Raw genomic sequence first — 23,864 nt, 5'->3', positions numbered from 1 at the left:
TTTACTCTGTGTGACGGGCGAAGTTGAACTCTTTGGAAATAACTACCTAAGCAAAACCCTTTTCACATGGGTATTGGTGGGTGGTTTTCGGGGCGATGGAGGGGGCAGAGAACAAGGTCCTTGGAATCAGTACGTGGTCTCTGGATGCAGCTCCGTTGCTGTAACGTCATGTGGCAGCTTGAAACTTGAAACGGGCACTTGTACTCCTTCACCACCCATCTTGCCAAAGCAGACCTGCTGGGGTGGGCAAGGGAGCTGCAACAGAAAACTTGCAGAGGAAGTGTTTTCATTTGGGGGAGTTGCATGTTTTGTGAGGTTTTTCGGTTAAGCTCATTCCTGGGCCCTCGGACGCTGGTGGGAAGGGTACGATCCTGCGGCGTGGGGAGGCAGCTCGTGAAGAGGGTGGGAGTGACTGGTCCCTTTGAGACCGTGTCCCTGAAGTAATGGCGTTCTTACTGTCTGCTGGGGTCAGGAAACCACCGTTTGTGTTCTGCCCTATTAATTTTGGCAAGGGTGTTCAGCATGTTGTGCTGGCTGAGCAGGCTTGGAGGCTGGATGTCTGGCCGTGAGTCAGTGGAGCCGCCCGTGGGTGACAAGCCTGGGACTTGATCCTCCTGTGCTTTGGTCGCCTTGCGGGAGCGCTTCTGAAGAGCCAGTCAGGAGCCTGGCCTTCCCATCACTCCTTAAAACTTGCTCCCTGCTGGGATGGTTGGATAACACACTTGTTAAGCAGCTGATTTTGTTTACCTCTGGGTTCCTTGTGTGGCACAGTAATTCTGTCACTTTAACAAAGTACCAAAGAGTGATGAATTCATACCGTAGCATAGCATGGTGGCCTTCAAAAGGTGCTCCGATGGGAGCTCACACAACTTTGTTTTCTGTGAAGGGGGTGAAAGAGGGGGTGAGAGGTACTGAACAGCAAGAAGCTGTGTGGTCTCGTAATGGCCTTCTGGCCCCAAAACCACAGAGCCAAGATCACCGAGCTGAGCTCTTTGTGGGTGTTTTCTGGTTTTTGAGGGTGGATTTGTTTGCAGAGAAGTGTTAAAAGAACCGGGCATTTAGCTCTTCCCTCCAATAAATGCTTATTTCATAAACTTAATTGAAATGCTAATAATAATGTTTGCCCTTTGTGTTTAAAGTATATAAAATAACCAGGCTTTAGGAAAAATGGGTGTTACCTATCTCATTAACTTGTTTTATGTTTATTTCAGCTCTTTAGAGAAGTAAGAATAATGAAGATCTTAAATCATCCAAATATAGGTACCTTGTTTCTTTCACCTAATTTCTAACTGTGGAGAAATTTTAGCTTTTTCACTGGTAAAATTGTTGTGGTATGAGTTTAAGAGATGATTCTGCACTTACAGCATGAATTGATTGTAAAGCAGCAGTAATAAATACTTTTTCAGAGCTGTGTGTTTAAAAAAAAAAATCTGGTCCCTTTGCTCAAAACTGTTATTTACATAGATAACTGATAATTTTGCTCTTTTTGAGTGTAATACTGGTTTTGACTGAATTCAGGCTCTCATTAAAATAAATATATACCAAAACCAAGAAGTGGACAAGAAATTGTTCAAGATTGTACGTTTAAATGATGTAGTATTGTTACAGGATTGTCAGCAGACTGATAACTCGTTTGGCACCATGTGTGCCAGTTCAGTGGATAACAGTGGCTGTTGTGAATTCTCAAATTTATGGAGATTCAGTAACAGAGGCAAAGTATTGTTTCTTGAGAAAAGTATGTTCTGTAGGAGTTAACCAAATGTGTTACAGTATTATCCAGTTAGGAACATTAGATAGAGAAAGCTTCAGTCTGATACTGTCAAGCATCAAGCAAATAGTTGGATTTTCTTTTTCCTGCAAATTTCTGTTTGGGGTAGATATAATACTTCTGCAACTAGTTAACTGATTAATAAATGGCTTTCTTTTCTAGTGAAACTATTTGAAGTCATTGAAACTGAAAAAACTCTCTATTTAATAATGGAATATGCAAGTGGAGGTAAGTACCTCTCTGTTGTGATGATACATATAAACAAATTGCTGAGTTGGAGAAAGCACTTGTTTTCTTAAGTTTTGTTTTCTTTTGCAGCAACATGGTAGCATAAAATATTAAACTAAGTCTTTAATATTCTCTGGGGTTTCTTTCGACAACGTAATTAATTGTAACTTGTAAAATCACTTTGTGAACTTACTGCAACTTAGTAATACTTTTTTTTTTTTTTTTTTTACAACTCAAATTTAATGGAATCTTTATTCGGCCATCAATTGTTCCTGTCCATAACAGATGCCAGCCTTTGCACTTTGTTGTGTTCAGCTCCCTACCTCTGGTTCCCTATTTTGTGTACGATATTTGGTAAAAGCATCCTCAGATGAAACATTTTTTGTGTTTCTTTAACTGTTGCTTTCAAAACCACCAGTACTGCAACATCTGTTTTTCAGATGTTGATGACATGAGATGTATCTTAATCACACACCTTCTGTAGTTCTGTCAAGAATGTTAGGCTTAGCCTTATACCATTTTAGGACGAACTTAAACATTTATTCCTGGTTGCAGAGGGCGAGAGAAGTGTGCATCATGCAATGTCAGATATTTTCACCAGAGCTAGAGTTAAGGTATTCGGGTTTAAGTTACTCCTTGCTGCCTAAAGCGTAAGAGCACTCGGTTTGTTGGTATGATCCTTTAGCATCAGCAGCTGGAAACCTCAAGTAATTGAGGCTTTTCTTTAGTTCTGGAAGGGAGATAGAGACTTCTTTTCAGAGAATCAGCATTGAATTCTGACTCTGATTATGTGAAGCTTAACGAGTTAGTATAAATCAGGTAATGATCCTCTACCTGCCTGTGTTTTCTTCTAGCAGCTCTCTAGAATGCTCAGCCATAATTTGTCTGAACAGAAACAAAGTTGATGTAGTACTGTTAAAATATTGGCGTGGAGGTGTTTGTGGAGGCATCTCTGTGCTGTTTGATGATACTAGCCTTAAAAGCGAAGTCCTGTTGCCATCTAGTGATTAGCTTCTAGGAGGGAAGAGGACCGGCAGTTCTCTAAAGTAGCAGGGATCTTTCTCAGGCTAACACAGAGATAAGTAGTCAACTGGTCTAAAAGGCCCTTTGCATGTGTCTCGTTGTGCAGGACAGGAGTGGCTGGTGGTCTTGGTGGCAGGTGTCACTTTTCCTTATTTTCTATTGAGATACTGGTCAGACATGATATACATGAGCTCTGTGGCTGCAGGGTGAAAGAAACTATTGCTGCAACTACAACACTTTTCATAGATTGGGGATAATGCTTTCTCTGTGTCATTTTCCTTGAATTATGAAAAAGTGTTCAGGTTCTTTCCTTCAGGGTTTTTGAAGAAGCAGCTGTGTAATACAGCTGAAAGTGTTATCTGAACTGAGTATTAAGTAATACAGCACGGAAGGAACTTTTCTGGTTTGTAGAAAATCCTGACATTCCCTCAGATTGCTCAGTTGCTGCATTTCCTGCTGTATGACCCTACGGTTTTATTCCCGTTTGGTGGAGTTGCTTCTTTTCAAAAATAAATGTGGAGTTTCTCAGCTCTTCCCTTGTGAATATTCTTGCTCAGTACAGAATATTTAGAATATGATCCAGTTCTAAAGTTTTTATTAATTTTGCATATTAGCAGAGTGGTTTTAGAACTGTGTACTAATCTGAGTTCTTCTGTATGTCACTACTGGGTTTTAGTAAAGAAAATCTCCCATACTCTCACAAACACGCTGATGTTTCATGGGCCAGTTGGCTGCACCGAAAGCTCAAACATTGTAGTCAATATTGATGTGCTGTAAAATGACTGGATTGATCAAAGGGAGAAGAAAAACACCACCCACAACAGATATTTAGTACCACTTTAGTAATCTTCTTTAGTTATCCACAGCCATACAACACTGGACTTACTCAAGAGTAATCCTTATCAATGTATCCTACAGATCTCGTGGTTGTCTGATGGATTGTCAGTGTGTCCTTCTGTGCTCACATTGTGACCTTCCTTGTGGGTACCTCTTCCAAGCTTAGGTCAAAGCTGAGAGATTGATTTTTGGTTAGAACAACTTCACACACATGCACAACGAGAAGTTCTAGTGCGGTCTGACGTTGTTTACAAATATCAGGTGCTCTCATGTATGAAGCTTTTTTTGTGGGGCAAAAGAAACCTCTGTGAGAAAGTTTGTGAGGTTGTACGTCATCTTTTTTTACAAAACAGAGGTATGCTGCTCAGTTTCTGTCATAAATAATTGGAAGGAAATGGGATTTTTCGGTCTATATCCAGTCATTCGTCAAGTCTTATTATTTTCTTGTGTAAGAGATGACTGTGTGGTAAATTGCATGACAATTGTGCTTTGTTGTCTTGAGCCTAAACCTGTAATCATAAATTTGAAGTACAGTCATTCCAGGGAAGCTGCTGTGGGAAACTGCTGGAGAGGAATATCTAGATTCTGAAATTGGCGTTAACGTATCTTGTTATTGAATTGTAGGGGAAGTGTTTGACTATCTGGTTGCACATGGAAGAATGAAGGAAAAGGAGGCTAGAGCTAAATTTAGACAGGTATGTATAACATTCCTATGCATCAGCTTTTTCATCCTTGTTTTTAATGCTGAAATGAGTAAAACGACTGTCCTTTGCATTTGACTTCTAGCAGTGTTCAGTATGTTTTGGACTCAGCCCTCAGTGAGAAAAAACTTGGGTTACAGTAATACTTCAGAGGGGTTAGTAATCCATTCAGTAATGCTGGTTTCCTTAATGCTCTGTGGTGGGGTGTCCAGGACTGCCAGGACACAATGACTGCTTGATTTGGAAGTGCATTCTGTTCCAAAATGCATTTCCTCTGGGTTGATTTCATATAGCTGTAGTTTGGCTGGTGTGTGAGATTTTGGAAGTTACTCAGATGTAGCAGGCTACAAACAGGGCAGTTCCAAAGTGCAGGCGGTGCCATGTAACAGGGATGGGTTCACATCCATCAGCTTGCATGAAAAGATGCAGTTTAATTGTTGGTCTAAAACGTCATGGAAAAATAACTTCTAGGCTTGTTAGTTTAGCTTTCTTTAGGATGAATAAAAAAACGTGCAAAGATGTTGGAATTTCATTGATCTGTAAAAAGCAGTACAGCAGTATTGAACATAACCAGATATTTTTGCATAACTAATTTAAATCCAAGTCTCTGCTCTTTTAGAATCTAGAGTTTCATTTGCAGATCTGACTGGTCTGATATGCTGTGTTTTCTGCTCTTGTGCAGAAATTTGTAAATGCCTACATTATTTCCATCCTTTTGGTCACTTGGATAACCTAGATAATATTGTGAGAAGTGATAAATATCAAAATTATGCGCCTGCTTGATGACACTTTAATGAATAGGGACAAGAACGTTTTGTTGAATGGCTTGTAGGCATTTTCAGTTGGTGAATTGTGACAATGATATGACAGTCAGGTTCACTGGTGGAAGAACGGTAGGGCTCCAATAGTTTCGCTTCTTAATCACAGCCATACAAAAGTATAAGAAATTTGATGTATGAGACTTCTGGGAAATAAATTAATGACTTTCACAAAATGGCTTGTAAAGAAACTTTAACGCTTCTCTAGTGTGGGTAGTGTGACCAAAAGCAACAATTTGGGAACTAGGAAACTGTGTCACAACTGTTTTCCTCCCTCTGTCTCATATAGTGAGAATTGTGTGAAAGCAATATAAACAATAAGTTCAAAAGTAGCAGTGAAAGCAAAGAACAATAGAAGAGTATTTCGCCCAACATAAAGAGACAACAAAAGCATTTCTGTGAAATCCACATTCCTTTGTTTTTGCTCATCCCTCTCAAACTTGTTTTTGCCCTCTTTAATCTTTTTTGGGGGGGAGAAACAACGAAAAAACCCCCCAAAACAGCCAACAAACAAAACAACTGAAAAAAAAGCAGCTGCACACTTCGTGTTCCCAGAAGTGATTTGTGATCACTGAGGTTATATTTGATAGTAAGGAAAATTTTTCTTCCTCTTTTCTTCGTACATGTCTTTTTAAAGCTGCTTCCCTCTCTTTCATATTCTGACAGGTAGAGAACTTTCCTTTGTGACTGAGAGTTTCTGGTGTGTGTTTCTGTGCTGTAGTGGAGTAGATGTGCTGGGCTGTGGAGCAGTCGTTCCACTTCAGCCTTCTTGTCTAAATCCCAGACAGTTGCTTTGCCCTTTGTAATGTCACTTGAAGAGCTTCTTCAAGAGTAACTTGAGAGGATTTGCTGTTCTTTCTCAAATGTGAATGTTGAAAACTTCTACCAGTATGGTTCTCTGCTCTTTGTCCTCAGTTTCTTTTATCGGGAGCTGTGTGGAAAAAGATCTTGCAGTAATGCCATTGAAATTGTTCAGCAGTTACCTATTTTTTTTCTAACAATTCCACTTGCCTTTAAGTGAAAACTTGTGGAAACAGGTCAAACGGGTTTTACAGGTACATTTAGTGCTTAATTTTATGGGATAATATGGGTAGTACAGGATGTATGTAATTTAAATTTTCAAAAACAAATGTGAAGGGAATTTAAAAGGTAGTTAACTGCTGAGCTGGGTATTTGACCCATCAAGTGTTGATTTTATGTACTTCAAATTGTCAGCTTGCTGCATTTTTTTTCTTTTTTCTTGTACTTTGTTAGATTAAATGCTGCTTGCAAAGATGTATGTGTAGATGGGCCTCACTTGAGTCCACTGAAATCCGAAGTATGTTTTACAGTTTCTTCTAAGTCTAGTCTCCTTACTCAGGCAGCTGTGCTCCATCCTCCCTCAACAGCTGACTTCCCGGCTACCGAGCTAAATCACTTTTAGGGAACGTTTATCTCAAAGATGAGAGGTTCTTGAGAGCTTCAAAAGCGTGAGTGCCTGGAAAAAGAAAGAACCCTGGTAACAGCCCAAGGAAAAAGGCTGGAGCATGAGCTCGCTGCGCTTTGCCAGAGAGAAGAGCATGCACACCGGACAGAAGTCGGTCAACTTTGATCAGAGCTTGGCATTTATTAGGTGCTAGGACTCTGACTCTGGGGCAGTGTCCAAGGAAGCTAGATCTTACTGAGTTTACAGGTCATAAAATTATTCATTTCACCTTACTGTAGTCCCAGAATAGCTTGATATAGCTTTTAGCCATTGTTGGAGGGAGAATGTTCTCTGTAGACCTTTTATCTGATTCAGTGCAGCTGTTCTTACGTTGGATAGAGATTTATAATGTAATAAGGAAATTTTTTTTAGTTTATTTTTTTGAATTTGCTAACTGGTTTAACAGACAGTGGCTCTCTTTAAACCGAAGAAACAGTTGTGCTGTGGTATTGAACTTAGTTCTTACAATAGGTTGGTTGTATTATATCTTATTTTCAGATCAGACACTTGTATTTTATCTGAGGAGGCCCTTCCTCTCCAGCAGGCAGATGTAGAACTTGGTAATTCTCCCCTATTTGTTTAAAAAATTGGTTTTGAGCCATTTTGTTACACATAAGGTTTTTAAAACGAAAGAAGAATGTAGAAGATAGTGATCATGTTATTCCAGTCATGCTTGACAAGGAACACAGGACACGGTACAAACACTAAGAACACAGCCATGCTCTGCGGTTCTCCCTTGCAAGCTGCTTTTGTGCAGCCATGTGTGAGAAACTCAAATCCAGAACATTTTGCATTCTTAATGTCATCTTGTTTTCCTTCCCGTGTTCCAGGCTTCCAAGCAGTTCTGGTTTTCCACAAAAAAAAATCTGTCCATCTGCGTAAGAATTAATGCACAAGTAGGAAGCCAAGACTCAGGGTGCAGGATCTCCCAAAATTCACATATATTAATTCCTTCCCATTCTTTACTGCAGGCAGTTAGATTTGCCCTCCTTCAGTTCAGTCTTCGCCCTGTTTCCCCGCAGAAGCAGTTTAGATTTTTTTTTTAAATTCTGATAGATGTTAGGACAGATCTTGGAAAATAAAAAAAAATCCACAATATGAATCTTACTTGTATATTCCAGTTTAAGAAACAAAATACTCGTGGCAGCTTGAAAAGGACCTTGATAGGTCATTTACCTGTCATCCTAAGAATTAAGTGACAGAAGGGAATGTTTTCTCTGCCTGGAGATAACTTGTTCTAACTTGTTCTTTAAAACCTATGATTATATAGGTTTTTGAAATCCCTCCCAAGAAATGTATTTCAGTGCTCTGATTGTTAACTCTAGGAAGAAGGTCTGCTGCTTCTTCCCCTCTTCTCCCCACCTGCCAAGCGTCAGCAAACTTCTCACGCTCCCGTAGGTTGGGGGTGAGGGGCTGTCACTGGAACCAGTGGTGAGAGGTGGAAGACAAGGGAGTCGATCCCGTGCAGCTGTGCTTCGTGCTGTTTCTCATTCAGTTGTGACTGCTGTTCTGCAATTATTAATGCCACACGCATTGCATTATTTCCCTTCCATTTAAGTTGGGCTCGCTTCTGCGATCTCTGTGCTGTCCTGTCGCAATACAGAGGAGTTCAAAAGCATCTCCAGAGGAAACCATTGACTGATCACTACTAGACCTTCTGCATTTCAGTGGTCAGAGTAAAAGTGGTTTAGGAGTGAGCAGTATAGCACTGTGTCTCTGCAGCCCCTGAGTAAAGCTGGAGGTGTTTGTCGTGCTTTCAGCCTTGGAATCCCCTGCGGGGAGAGCTTGTGGCTGGTGCTACAGTCATGGAAGCGGAGAGGAGAGGAAGGAAAGCTGAAAGGATGGTGCATTTGGTGGTATGGGAGAGCTCCGGCAGTTTCAGTAACTGTAAAAAGCTGAACTTGAAGGCTGAAACAGGGAGTCAATACATAAAGGAACGAGCAAAACCAGAAAGAATGTGCAGGGAGTGGAAATACTTCAACTTTTCACAGGCTGCTTGGTTTCTAAGGTGGCATTTTGCACATGCGTGATTCAGTAACACAGGGGCACAAAGATCATAACATTGGTGCTTAAGTTTCAAACACAAAATTGACTGGTATGTCAGTTCTTTGACCTACCAAGAACCTTATTTTCCCCTGCTTCAAATACTGTGAGAGAGAACCATTGCTTCTTACCAGGGCAGGAGAATCCTTACGCTAAGCCAGGCGGTCTGACGACGAGTTATCTTCTGTAACAGCAATGATACCTCACCTTTCTGTCCTGGAAATCTGTCTCTTGAATGAAGAATGGAAATACATTTATTTAAGCATAGTTACTACAGTAAAGTATTTTTATGTGGAGTTCCACTTATTTTAAGAAGTCATAGCATCTGACTACTTATGCATGGCAATAAAATGGATTTGACTGCGTTAGTGCTCATGTAACATTAAGACTTTTTCCAGCTTTTCCATACATGTAGAGTTCTGCAGCAATGCTTATGACTCTAAAGGGATGTACTAGGGCACTGTATTTTGTCTTACATAGTTTGCTATATAAAGCAGGAAAAACTTAGTGATATTTGGAAATTGTGATGGAAGAAATTACTCTGTTACAGTTGAGAGACATAGTTTTTTCTGTTGAGTTTGCTACTCATGTACAGTATAAAAAAAAAAACACCACCAACCCATATGCTCTTAGATAGCCGATCACTCTGACCTCTGTCAGATGCATAGGTGCTGCTCACTGCGTAAGTTTTGACAAACAAGCTCTGTCCCAGTAGTTTTTCCAGTAGCTAAGCCCATTTCTTACCCTTTTTTTCTCCATGTTGCAGCATGAAAAATCACATTTGGAGAGGGACTGGAAAACTTGTCTAGAGGGAAAGCTTTTATAGCTGTATACAGGATTGGAATGGAAATACTTCAGTAACCTTTCTGAAAGTCATTGCTTCTCCTGGTCTATAATTAGCCACACAGGAAAAACAAAATCCTCTTTCAAGTATAGTAGAAACCAAATAGATCAAGTAACAAACACCTAAGTTATGTAGCAGCTTTTCCCCAAACATGCTGGTTACTGCAGTAGTTGGTTACATAGCTCTGGGTGGGTAAGTATATGTCAACTTTAGTAATAAGTGTTGAACCTTTTGATTAAAAACCCTGTTTTTTTGAGATGTCACTTACGTAATTGGGCTTGTTTTCTATCCAGATAGTATCTGCAGTGCAGTATTGCCATCAAAAGCATATTGTTCATAGAGATCTCAAGGTGAGTAGGAAAAAGTGCATGAGTTGTGTGTCAGCTTCTGTACCTGTGTGTGTGATCCTTATTGTGCAGATAAAATGTAGTGTATATTAAGCTTTCTAATTTAGTTATTGTTTTGCATATGCTATAACAAGTTTTGAGGAATGTTTGCAGTATAGAACCATTTCAAATAAAAGCAGGAGGATTTGTAAGGCTTTTAAATACAGAAATTTAAAAGTGCTGAAGGATAGCCTCTCACCCTGTGGTCAGATTCAAATCCAATTCAGATCAGTGTTAGCAGAGGGATCTTTGGAGAAAAAAAAAAGATAGTTTCATAGATGTATGACAAGTTTTCATTTCCAACAGTGAATTACCAGGTTGTGATGATGAAACTGAAGTATGGCTTCTTTATAGCTTCTCATGAAACGTATCACTTCTTTAAACCATGCCTTTTGTATTAATAGTTTTGCCACATAACTTGTTCAACATATCATATCTTGGTAACTTTAAAAAAAAACACAACAAAACACCACTACCAAAAAAACTCCAAACCCACTTAAAAAACCCTACAGTCTGAAGCCGTTGTACAGAGTTTTTTGAAATTGGATATGTGAATGATAGACTAAAGCATAGGTAAAGACCTTGCAAGGAAGGGAGTGCCAGCAGATATTTCAGTTTTTTGCCTTTTAAGCATGAGTAAAAACGAACAATAGCATTCTTAGCAAGTATTTTGCATTCATCTTAAAAACCATTCTTTCTCTTCCAGGCTGAAAATCTATTGCTAGATGCAGATATGAACATTAAAATAGCTGACTTTGGGTTTAGCAATGAGTTTACAGTCGGAAATAAACTGGACACCTTTTGTGGCAGCCCACCATATGCTGCTCCAGAGCTCTTTCAAGGGAAGAAGTATGATGGACCTGAGGTAGATGTTTGGAGTTTAGGTGTTATTCTTTATACTCTTGTGAGTGGATCTCTTCCTTTTGATGGACAGAACTTAAAGGTATGCTTTTTTAGAAGATGTTGGGCACATTTATCTAATGTTTTAAATGATATGCTGCTTACAACTTACTCTCTATTCTTCTTCTATTACCAAGGAACTTAGAGAAAGAGTGCTAAGGGGAAAATACAGGATTCCTTTCTACATGTCCACAGACTGTGAAAACCTCCTCAAACGTTTCCTGGTGCTAAACCCAACGAAAAGAGGCACTCTAGAGGTAATGGCACAAATAATGTGCATCAGAAAGCTATACATTTTGCAAGCTGTATGTTTGGGCTGTAACTTACTATTATCATACCATTCCTGAATAGTTTATTTGGAGTGAGTTCGAGGAGGGGAGTACCGAGTAAAGCGTGTGACTTCTTTTTTGAGATATTGTTTACTGGGGTTATAAGACACCCGACTCCACAGTTGCTTTCGAACTGTGTGTGAGACTACACTGCGTATGTCATAGAACTATCCATGGTGGTTACCTTACGGATTCCTGCGTTAAAGGATCACCCACCAAGACATTTTCCACATTTTCAGAATGTGAGCTGGAAGTATTGGCTGCTAGGTTATGATGCAGTTGCCTTTTGCCTCCATTTTTTACCATCATGGAGGAGAAAGGCTGAAACAATACGGGCTTCCGTTGACTTCTGTAGTTGAGCCTGGACCTACTAGACTTGTCAGAGTTGTTGATCTACTACTGGTCTGTGTTACGGGCTTTTAGCTTTCAGCTATGTGCTAGAGTACAGCTCACTGGGAAGCAGCTTGGCTCGATATGCAGAGTTGATTCTCCTCACTAGAGCAAAACAAAACTGAGTAGGTGCTGAGGCCTGTTCTGGAAAAGAAAAATTAGAAAATGCCTTAGTGTTTGGTAGATAGGGGAGTTTTTCTCTCAATAGCTTGTTTTCTTTTGCTGGTGAGTGTATTGTCCTAAGAAACCCCTTTCTTTTATAGCAAATTATGAAGGACAGGTGGATCAATGCAGGACATGAGGAAGATGAACTTAAACCTTTTGTTGAACCAGAACTAGACATCTCGGACCAGAAAAGAATAGGTAATCAGTATTTTTCAGAACACGGTACTATTTGCATGATGTGGGTGTTCTGTTTTGGTTTTTTCCTCTGCCATTGTATTTGATTGCCATTTGGAAAAAATAACTGATCTTTTAATATTGATATCTCATCAAGCTTATGTTCTCACACTTAATTGTTATGTTTAATTCTTTAAATATTCCATTTTTTTCTCTTGGGCTTAAATACTTAGCCATCCTAAACATCAGAGTGTTTGTTACTTACAGAATGTATGTTTGGTTTTAGATATTATGGTAGGAATGGGATATTCTCAAGAAGAAATTCAAGAATCCCTTAGTAAAATGAAGTATGATGAAATCACAGCTACATACTTACTGCTAGGAAGGAAATCATCAGAGGTAAGTACCATTCTTATAAATGCAAAGAAACAAAGAAATCAGAAAGTGTCCTTAGAAAAAAGTTAGAAGCAAAAATTAAGTCAGTAGCTATAGGTAAAAGTCCATCGCACTTAAAATCACATTATTCTAACCATCAGTGACAGCTGTCCAAATGATGCTATATTTGTTCTCACCTTGATCTGAGTTAGTAAACTCCTGCCTGTAGGTTCCCCAAAACTACTCTGCTTGCTTGGCAGTTATTCCTCTGACAGACTTTGCATGCCAGTTACTGTCCTGTCCTGTCTAGGAGCTCGAGTGTGAATGTGCCAGCTGTAAATATTTTAAGAGAATAAAAGAGCAGAACTGATGAACCCAAAGAAGTTCTTGCATTGTAAATTACCTTTCTGTTTGATGCTGAGAGAGCTCAGCAGCATTAAGGTGCTCTTGGTTCCTATGCTGGAGTTACTGGAGTGGTGACTTCTTCGAATGTATCCTCTCTTCCTATTAAGATCTTAGAGAGGTCTGAGGAGAAAATGCTGAGAGTAGAGATGGATTTTCTTTACCCAATTGTCCTTTGAGGAGCTGCAAATTCCAGAGTTTTACCTAGGACAGTTGCAGAAAAATCTGAGAGAAATTGGAGCCTCTAAGCAACTTCCTTGCTGTCACATAATGTTCTGTGTACCAGTCATCTTCCTTCTGCCTCCCTCTTACTGCTCCCATAATGTGGTGGATGTTTAATTTGCTTTGTCTGAACTCCCTGTTTTAATATTCTCATTTGTATTGTAGTTGGATGCAAGTGATTCAAGCTCCAGCAGCAATCTTTCACTTGCCAAAGTTAGGCCAAGTAGTGATCTTAATAATAGCACTGGACAATCTCCTCATCACAAAGTTCAGAGAAGCATATCTTCTAGCCAGAAGCAGCGGCGGTACAGTGATCACGGTGAGCAATTCTCATTTTCAGTGTTGCAGAGTATAGTGACTTCCAGTTCTGTCCAGTTTCTGAATGTCTCCATCCCCCAAAGGTAAGGAGGGTGACAACTGTGTAGCACACAGCACAGTGCTTATTGACTGAATAACTAATATTTTTTTTTTAAAAATGGTTTTATTATAAAGCTTTCAGAACCAGCTTCTAGAGGAATGCCAAATACACCAACGTAATTCTCTTATTCTGCCTTGGGTTGTCCCTTGCGTTCCTGACCGTGCTGGGAAAGTCTCGTTACACAAATTGATGAGAATGTTGCAACCCTCTTTTTCATGAAAAGCACAGCACTCCTCCCCTGTGCTCTTGTGTGTCTGTTCATCTTTTGTTTTCTTTTGACGCTAGTAGGTCAGCTTGTATCTAAAACTTGAAGAAATGTCAGTTTGCCAATATTTCTTGTTTCCTGAGGGTAGTGTCACTTGCTTGTCCTGCAGGATTAAATTTCTAAAGAACAGAGACTCAGACAAAGTTAGAACTCTTCTGCTTAATGAGTCTGCAAGGTAGTAATTTAGGATTTTCTGAATATCTTAATCATCTTCCTGCTCAGACACTTAACTCTTAAAAGGAATCTATGTTTAAATTTACTTTTAAATACCTCTGGTGCATTCAGAGGTTGTTTTACCTGGGGAGCCTCTTGGGATGGTGGTTACTCTGATTTGTGATGCTTTTCTATAGAAAATATATATTTATATATTCTATATATACTTATATGTGTTTTTATATATGTGTGTGTATATGCATGCATACACCTTTTGATCAATTGTTAAAATGCTAACTACCAAGTTGGTGTATCCTCTCCCGAGGAGGTGTAATTGAGATTAGCAGAAGACGCAATCTGGACACTCCACAGTCTTTGCCCAGTGTCCAGGGTCCCCTTAAAGCAAGATGGAGAGTGGGACTGTTGAAGGGGCTGCCTCATTCTCAGGTGTGCCCGAGCAGTTTTCTGTCCCTGGCACACCTGGGGACAGGGCTGGTGACAAACCACGGCTGCTTCTGGGCTGTGCCAGGAGCACAGTCTGTCAGCTGGGACTGCTGCTGCTGGAGGTCCAGGATTTGTGTCACCAGGTACCTATCTCAGGAGCCCAGTTTTATCAGAAATTGGCTTGAATGAGACATGCAAGCTTTGAGCTAATGAAATATCTACTGGTTGGAATGAGCCGGTTACTCATTGAGTAACTTCTCCAGTGTCTTTAAGATTACTCTAAAGGATTTTGCCTAGCAAGCCAAGTTAGTGTCACTACTCAAACACCAGAAGCAACCAAAAAATTCATAATTCTTTCATGGAAATCAGGTGATATCTTCACCTGGAAAGGTTTTTTGGTTTTCCCAATATTTTACTGTCTTCTGAATTACATGTACAGTACATGTACTGTCTTCTGAAGTACATGTATTTTGATAATTAAAATAATTAGGTTTTGCAACTCTGATTCCCAGTGATTATTTTGATTCTCTAGTGTGAATACATTTCCATTGTAGTGAAAAATAGCTACTAAACTTCTGAGAAGAAAAATTCTTTTCTTGCTTCTTTCGTTTGTTTTTTTTAAGCTGGACCATCCATCCCTTCAGTAGTGGCATATCCCAAAAGAAGCCAGACTAGTACTACAGACAGTGACCTCAAAGAGGAAGGAATTCAGTCAAGAAAATCCAGCAGTAGTGCTGTCGCAGGAAGAGGAATTGCGCCTGCCAGTCCAATGCTTGGAAATGCCAGCAATCCCAATAAGGCTGATATTCCTGAACGTAAGAAAAGTTCGGCTGTTCCTAGTGTAAGTAAAAACACTTATTTATCAAAACCATGCGGTGTTTTTGAGGGGTGAAGAGGTGTTAAACCTGTGATTTATCAGTGGTGCTGATTTTATTTTTCATTCATCAAGAGTAAATTTAGGTATCTCATACTGTGGCTTTTTTCCCCTTGCATCAGTTAGCTACTCAAGTTGCCTATTAATATTCCTGAACTAGTTAATAGGTATTAATAATTAGCACTAGTAGCTGTTAGTGAACAGACATTATTTAGGTGGGTAAAAAATCATTTAGAAGGAAAAAAACTGAACCCAAAGGCTGTCCCCTGAAATTTTGTAGAAGTTATTTCAAATATCACCACTTTTTTGTGGCCTCTATGCAGAAGAATGAAATCTTTATTTTTTCTTGCACCTTTTTACAGTTTCACGTGTGTAAGAAGCCACCTAATCTTTTTTCTTAGACTATTCCAAGTCATAGTTATGCCTACTAAGATTATCAAAGAAATATAGCTCTAAAAACTGTTCAAAGGTGTATTTCAGCCTGTATTTAAAAGCAGTGTGCCTGGCTTTTGTCCTTCTGGGCTTCCGCCACCTGCCCCTAAACCTCAACAGCAGGAAAACAAAACACACTGAGGTGTGTAACTGGTGAATTTACAGCATTCAGCAGTAGGCAGTTGGAAATCTGTTTCTGTATAACTCTTGAGTTTTGTAACATTTAATTTCTAAAAGTTTGGGATTTGGTATTGGAAAAACTTCCTTCTTTTCAGAAGAAATAACTTTCCAGTTCTTCATTCAACTTGGAATGGAGTGTTTTGGGTGTTTTTAAACTTTTCCCACAAAGCTGTCTTATACTCAGCACCATTACTTACAAGAAATGAGAACAGAACTTCCTGAGCTCACAGCTTTTTGAAGCAAAAGAAGTAAAATAAGATTTGTTTTACTTCACTGGCTCTGTGTTGTCAGTTGGCTCAGTGACCGATAGTGACTTGGCTGGAGGATTGCAGACAAAGAGATTCACTGGAAAGACACGTCTTCTACTGTAGCAGCTGTTACTCATAAATGCAAACAAAAGCTCTTGATTTTGGGGAACCATGTTCAGATTTTTGTGGTCCCTTGCCCTTTCCCTTGGTTTTTGATCAGTCCAGAAACCATTCAGATTTTGTTTCTTTTTACATGACACTTCTTAGCTACTGAGTGTCATACTGGTAGAATAATCAAATCAGCTTTGCCCTGCATTGGACTTCCCTCGGTATTGTAATCAAATCAGCTTTGCCCTGCATTGGACTTCCCTCGGTATTGTGTAGTGCCTTATTGAAGACCTTTGTATCACAGTTACAGCATATTTAACATTTAGTATCTTTATTACTTTGATCTACAATTCTACACTGCTCCCAAATCCTGGGGATATATTGCAGTAGTTTTACTTCAAATTTTATACTACTGTAGCTGAAATAAAATGTGAGCTTACAACCACAGGATACTTCTGATTCAGCGTGCAGCTGATCTAACGGTTCTTTTACAAGCAGTGGTAGAAGGTGGTGAACATGGAATCAGACTTGTGAAGCCACTCAATTAGACAGGGACATGATTCTTTCTTCTTTTTCTATTTTGTTTCCTGCTAGAGATTAGTCTTTTGCTTTCTAGCTCTTGGGGATGCAGGGAAGCACTGACTTTTTATGCAGTTCCCGGAACTGATTAGAGAGTTTTATTTCTTACGGTGTTGGCATTCACCTAGGAGGAAAATAGGGATATTGATGTTACCATATTGTCCTGAAGTTGAAAAAAGTTTGAGGTGATGGAAAGTTTGGATTCTCCCTGAGCGCTTAAATCTTAGTATCGGTAGTGTGATGAGAAGATCATGGAAGAGTCAGAAAATTACCATTTAAAAAGGATTATTATTTTGGCAAATACAGTGGAAGTAGATTAACTGGTTCTTGCTGGAGACTCTTAGCCAGTCGTGTGCTGCTCTTACAGCATTGCAAAGCTTACAAGCATGCACTTAAGGATAAGAGTTGTGCTTGTAGAGCAGATAGCTATGTCTGGGGTAAGTAAGGGGCACCAGGCTGTACTTGTGAAGTTGACAGAGCGTTTAAACTCTGCAAACTAAATAGTTCCGCGAGCTGAACAAGTGCATGTCAAAAATCTTTGAGTTCATTGGACAAGTACCAAATTAATAATGAAAACCTGCACCAGGGGTTGCATAGTTAGCAGCAGCTAGTAACCCCTTAATAACTCTTTGTTTATTACTCACAGCTTTGGATTTTTTTCTCAATGTCTTGTAATAAGGCTGCCCCCAGAGCCCTGAGTGCAGTATAGATGTAAGAAAACTGGAAGAGTGAAACAGATGGTATGTTTGGAAAAACACCTGGGACCAAAAACATACCAGTGCTCTTCAGTTAGTAGTTTAGTTCATTATTGTAAGTCAGAAGCTGATGCTTTGGAAAGTTTTCATCAGTTGTTACCTTGGTGTCTCTTAATGTGAAAATAGCCTGCCTAAGCAGCGAACACAAGACTCTCTAGGACAAGAGGAGTCTGCATCACAAATTCGTCCTTTGTGCTTGTGATTGGACCTTGTGCGTGTGCTTGGAGGTCTCAACAGGTGCTTTTGCAGCATCAGGACCTCCTGCAAAGAAGGCCGCCGAAGCCCTGACGCAACTCCTGTAACCCTAGGGGTTGTCATTCTGCCAGAGAGTGTAGTGCTGCTGACACCAGGTTCAAGCTTCCTGTGCTGTGCACCTTTGCAGCGTAGACACATCCAGAGATCAGTAGGCTGTAGACTGGCTGAATAAAAAAGTCACAACTGAAGAACTTCCTTGATGAATTGTGGAAGGTCGTATGCTAAAAAGATTAAAGCCCCCACTACCAAGACTCTGTTCTTGCTAAAACTGAAATTCGAAAGCTTAAAATGCTTATAACTCCTCTCATGATCTCTGAAATCTGAGCCAAAGAGGAAAAAAAAGTACACTGATCCTTCTGCCTTTGCATTCCAGAAAGGGCTGGAATCTTTAGAATCAGCTGATTTTAGATGCATATACCAATGCACAGTTTTTAAAGTTTGATCCAGCACAACGATTGCTGCCTTGTCTTTTTCAGATGTGCAGAATCACGGTACATTTTAGTGGTATGTGGTGGCTTCTCAAGGCAAACAAATATTTGATGTTGTAAGGGAGCAGGTGGAAAGAAAGAAGCCACCCGTTACTGTGCATATTTCCCCACCAGAAAAAAAACCTGTCGGGTATTCTAGGTGCTTCATTCTTGAATATCTTCAGGATCGCTGAACAAAATTTTGTGCAAATATTAATACAAAATATTTCAGTGTACCGTTGGTTTGGAAGATCTCCATAAAGCATCTTGCATTAATGTGGCCTCTCAAGCACATAAGAACAGAACCCCACCTTGCGTGCACTGTTTCATTGCTAGCAAGTTTAGTAAAGAGAGGGGAGTTGGCACAATGACAAGTGGGAGAGGAAAGTGGAAGAATCAATGTTTTCTTTAAAAACAAGTAAAGAGATTTGAGGAAAAGGGGTGTATAAGGAATAAAGTACAAAGAAAAGGGCAGGAGGACTTTGCTAATGCTTGGTAGATGCCTATGTCTAAGGAATATCCAGTGGAGAATACTTGAGAACCCTTGAGACAGCTACATACATCTTACGACTTACTAGTTCTGCTAATCTCAGGTAGTCTTGATACTGTTTGTGCTTTCTAACGCCAGGAGGTTGCGCAGGTCAGTTTTTCATTTTTATCTGTACATCCACATAAAGATGTGTAACAAGTCAACAGTCATTTTAACAGACAAGATGGCTTCATTGTTAAATCTGCACCTCAGGGGTTCTTTTGCTTGACTCCTGTTATAGCAAATATTTTGCCTTAAGGCATCGGAGAAGATTCTGCTGGTTATCGAGAATACTCCATTTTAATAGTTCTATTTCAGGTTCGGAAACAAAAAAAGGTTTGGCTACTCTCCTTTTGTGCTTGAACTATTTTTTCCTTTTTTTTTTTTTTTAAGTCCTTCCCACGATTACTGTGACCATTTATGTGAAACCTTTTCTTAATGCTATTTTAAAAATCCGCTGAATTTCCCTTGTCTATCATAGCAGTAATTCTTCAAAGAGCTGCAAAAGGTTAGTCAAGCATGAAGTCCCCTGCCTGATTTTTAGTGGCCATCCTTACTCAACATGTGCTTATCCAGGTGCTGACCAGTCATTCCCTTAAGCCAGCCTCCTCCAAGACTTTCCCCAGCAGTGATGTTTAAAGTTAATAGCCTATTTTGCTTCCTGCTTTACCCCGTGATCCTCTTCTTTAAAGACGATTTTTAAAGGTTTTTTCCACTTTCCAACCATATGCAGTTTCCTGTGTTATGTTCTTGGGGTGGGGAGAAAAAAATGTAAGGCTTGCCGGCTTATACTTCCTCTACGACCTGGGGGTGCATGTTTATCTTGGACCACCATGCTTTTCCTTCAGTAATTGCATCTAACATTGTATAATTCTGTTATCTGTGAATTACCTAGCTTCTCAGTCGTTCCTGGAAAATTGACCGCCAACTTGGGCATATCTCCACCCTCTTTCTCTGTAAAGACAGAGGCAAAGTAATTCTATTTCTTTTCTCCCCTCTCAAGTAAGGTCTGTAGTTTAAGTTCCCCTGGTTCTCTTGTCCTCAATGTATTATGCTTGTATCTCAATGTATGCTTTTTAAAATGTCTTATTAAAATTCTCTGCAGTTTGTCTCTTTAATTTGACTAATTCTTCCCTGTTTTCAAAACTTGTCTAGTGTTTAATAGTATTTTAATATTTAAAAATTCATGTTTACCTTCCCACTGAATTTTACCACATTTGTTTCTTAAGTCTTTGCTTTTCCTATCTTGTTTAAGGGTATGATTTTAACTTAAAGGAAAATTCTGCAATCTCCAAGTGGTAAAGTATTTCAAAAAAGGCTATAAAGACATAAGCTATCCAGATGTAGATGAATGCTATACATGCTGAGAATTTATAATTCAGAACATTGGTAAATAAAAACTTTAAGCTATATTCATTTTGAGCCATTGACATGAAATACAAAAACAACTTGTTAGAATTATTTTTTCTGATTGAATTGTTCCTTAAAAATACTAGATGGTGTTTGTATTATAACTTATTTTAAGTGTTATAACTGTGTAGAAGTAGCGTGAAGTAAAACAACCTTCAGCTGTATGTAGACTTAACCGCAGAAACATCGTCTATGGGGAATAACAAGCCTGTGTTTTTTAATCGTAGAATAATACTGCCCCCGGAGCAATGACACGGCGCAACACGTATGTTTGTAGTGAGAGAACCACTGCCGATAGGCATTCAGTGATACAAAATGGCAAGGAGAACAGGTATATGAAATGTCTTCCTGTGGTGTATGTCTCTTGTCTTCATGTTTCCAAAAAAGTGTAATTTAAAAATCAGTAATATTCTAGTGTAATTCTTAATGAAAGGTGAGTATAGATCTTTGATTATGGAGCATCTGTGAGTATGTTGAGCATTTGGGTTGGTTTCTTTGCATTTTGGGGGGTTTTTTTCTGTATTTAATTTATACAGTCTTCGTACTTAAAATGTAAATGGAAGTTCTTAATTTCTGGTTAAATCCATATCATATTTGTACAGTCTTTTATCTTAAATCAGTTGTTAACTCCTGTGGCCAAATGTGTGCTTGCAGAAGACGCTTGTTTACTGTCAGACTACAAACTTTATCTCTTTTGGGCCATTCTCTTTTTACATTTCACTCTACAGTGTACTTTGTTAGGTTTATTTGGAATACTGTTTTTTCTACAAAGTCTCAGGGAGAAAGTAATTTATATTTTTTCTGAGCAAAGATGAAACAGCAATGGGCCATTGTCTTGGACTGCTAACATTCCTTGCTAATGTTCTTGTAGTCTAATTGCTTCCCAGTATTTACAGAACTCATTTTGAGAAGGGAAGCGCTAATATTTCTGTATTCTGAGTGAAAACAGGCAAAAGAAAGAACAGGTTTCTTCTTACTTTACTGAAAGAAAGCCTCGCTGGAGCATGCAGTGGAATTGGAGTTAACCAGTTGGTGTGTTCGTACCGTAGCCACATCTAGTGCCATCCTTCCCTCTGTACCAAAGCCTGAGGAGAGCTGTAGAAATAAATGTAATAGTGAATGTAGACATTAGCTATAGTGTAACGCTTGTGAATAATACTACCACTGCATTTCCTGGCTGGCTGAGGTGTTTTAAGTTCCAACCAATTGTTCTTCACAGAACTTTACTGGTCTCAAAAGCTGCTAACAATTCAGTAGCTGACCATTGCCAGGAGAGCATCCAGAGAGCTAGTACTTAATTAAAATGCTTCAGCTTGGAGGAGTGTATACCTCTCCTACTCTTCCCACTTTTCTCCACCTCTTCCTGATTTTATGATATACTGTAAAGGGTGGGAAGAAAGTACTTTTCTTCTAGCTCACGTTGAAGTTGGTGAGAGATCTGCTGTTTTTTTGCACAGAATTTTCACCCTTCCTTTCAGCAGTTTGTAAGGAAGAGTTGTGAAGTTGTGATGTTGAATGGAAAGTCTGTCTGTCCCTTGTTTGACTCCTGGAGCCCGGGGATCAAGAACACGATTTTGATCCTGTCTCTTCCTCCTAGCTTTCTGCAAACTGAAAGTGATTAAGAAAAAAGTCAAGTATAAGTTTGAAGAGTGCCAAAAGTCTAGCTGGCCAGCTGGGCCTGCAGTCACCTGTCTTGTGAAGTACAGCACAGCTATTTGGTACTGTCTTGTAGTGTGTCTGTCTCAGACTTCATTGATTAGTCCTCGTTAACGTTACACAGTTTGTTTAGATTCAAGCTCACCATCCTTTCTTTGATTTGAGGTGTTAATAGCTTTTTTTTTTTTTTCCTTTCCAAACTCTTTGAAAAAATGAATCTTTCTGTCCAAAGTAGTTTTGGTCAGATTTGATTACTTGATTTCTTGGTTAATATTTAAACTGATATCTTTGCAATGTCTTGTCTATAATTTCTTTATTACATTTTTTAAAGTTACTAGGTACTGTTTTCTAGGAATGCTTGAGATTCAGATGTCCTCTTAATTTAGGAGGGAGCAATTTCATACTCCTAAGGAGCTGTCTTTTGAGGTGGTTGTTTTTTCCCCAGCTTTGAGTTTCTCAGCAACCTCTCTCTTTCTGGTTTGTCACATTACAGGCATTAAGCTCAAAGTTAACACTGAGTACTACCTGGCAACTATACTAATGCTATTTTATATCTGCAATTGGTTATCCTCACACCTTTTGTAATTTACCTTTTGTTGCCCATATGGTATCCAAATGTCATTTGCTTATCCTGCAAATTGTGGGCCGATTTGGGTCGTTTGAAATGTCTTAGCATTTATATTTTCACTGTCAGGAAAAAAATACCTTTATAGCTTTTATCATGTATTTTTTGAATACTACTCTTAGTACTCTTTACAGAGGGTTAAACAAGAAGAGATGAGAGTGCATTGTTAATTGGTTTACAGTTGGAGACTCTGAAACTTTTCAGCACTAAACTGCACATTCTTCTTGGCACAGTTTCAGAATGACTGATTTGGCACAGAGTTCAGAATTTGTGTCAGTGTATGTTGTTGCTGTAACTGGGCAAAGGCTTGGCCGATCACATGTAATGCAGGGACCTTTAACGCAGGCTACATCGACTGGCTCTTCAGAATGAATTCTGTCTGCCTTCAAGTGTTCCTGTAGTATCTTTGTTATTGTACTCTCAAATTGGCAGAAAGTAGCTTTAGAAACTTGTAATGTTTTTTCTTCTGTGAAACAAGATCTGAAGGAACCTGGGCTTGGTATAAATCCAGAGTTTTGTTAAAAATGCTCTCTGTGCTCCCGGGATGTCTGTTGGTGGCAAATGTTAAAGGCAGGAATAATTGCTATAAATGATTTGTTACAGATTGGAGTTTAGATTTTCCATAGCCCATCAGATGCTGACTGTGACCTACTGAAAACTTGGGAGACTTGCCTCAAAAGGCAAGCTGCACACATTTAAAGTTTCTCTCTCTACAGAAAAAGTGTTACAGTGTTGCTTGTTTTGTTTTTCTCTTGCACACTGAGTTATGAGAAGGCACTATTTCTGCAGGTATGGAAACTCTGAAGAGTTGATAGGTAGCTAGTGGACTTGATGTTGGAGAAAGTCTTGAGTACCCCATGCCAGACTGGTAGAAGCAAAAGGGTTTTACGTCTCGCATCCCTACTTGAACACATTATGTGGCTGACACAGGCATTCTGCTGGAAATTACTCTTTTGGCTTTCCTCCAAAGCTGAGCATTAATTAACACACTTAGGGACTCACGGAACGCTCTTCATAATGATAGGCAATTGCTTTAAATCATTTGTAACACAAATGATTTACAACAGCCGCAGATTTTTAATAAGCTTTGGCACTAATTGGGGAATGTTAGCTCACTCTTTCTGTGTTCCCAGGCCAGTAATCCAAGGAAGCTGATTTCTAGCAGAGCTTCAGAGGAAGAAATATAAATGCATTAATATCTACTCTGGTACCTTATTGATACCTTTAGCTCTCAAATCTTTGGAAGCAAGTGACTAAATAAAACTTAGGTTTAATGTGTTGTAAAACTACGTTATTTCTCCTTTATCTTTTGCAGCAGATTGAGAGGAAAGGAGCTAGACGTGCTCGAGAGGCTAGTGACCAATTATTTGGGTATTACTTGATTTCGGGGTATTGC

The 23,864-nt window shown here is 39.3% G+C and overlaps 1 protein-coding gene across 1 annotated transcript in view; it reads left to right on the top strand.

The window, feature by feature from the left end:
* Nucleotides 1-23,864, top strand: part of MARK3 (MAP/microtubule affinity-regulating kinase 3) — a 47,892-nt gene that overhangs the window by 11,312 nt on the left and 12,716 nt on the right. Inside the window, exons 3-13 of the mRNA XM_009872386.1 lie at nt 1,212-1,260; nt 1,931-1,996; nt 4,481-4,551; nt 10,021-10,077; nt 10,820-11,056; nt 11,151-11,270; nt 11,996-12,095; nt 12,358-12,470; nt 13,236-13,389; nt 14,974-15,191; nt 20,415-20,518. Coding sequence (XP_009870688.1) covers nt 1,233-1,260; nt 1,931-1,996; nt 4,481-4,551; nt 10,021-10,077; nt 10,820-11,056; nt 11,151-11,270; nt 11,996-12,095; nt 12,358-12,470; nt 13,236-13,389; nt 14,974-15,191; nt 20,415-20,518 — 1,268 coding nt within the window. The 5' untranslated portion in view covers nt 1,212-1,232. The remainder of the gene's footprint in view (nt 1-1,211; nt 1,261-1,930; nt 1,997-4,480; nt 4,552-10,020; nt 10,078-10,819; nt 11,057-11,150; nt 11,271-11,995; nt 12,096-12,357; nt 12,471-13,235; nt 13,390-14,973; nt 15,192-20,414; nt 20,519-23,864) is intronic.

The sequence above is a fragment of the Apaloderma vittatum genome, unplaced genomic scaffold (genome assembly GCF_000703405.1).
Source record: "Apaloderma vittatum isolate BGI_N311 unplaced genomic scaffold, ASM70340v1 scaffold40596, whole genome shotgun sequence".
NCBI lineage: Eukaryota > Metazoa > Chordata > Aves > Trogoniformes > Trogonidae > Apaloderma > Apaloderma vittatum.
Note: the sequence above shows the minus strand (reverse complement) of the source record. Positions and strands in the feature narration are given on the sequence as shown.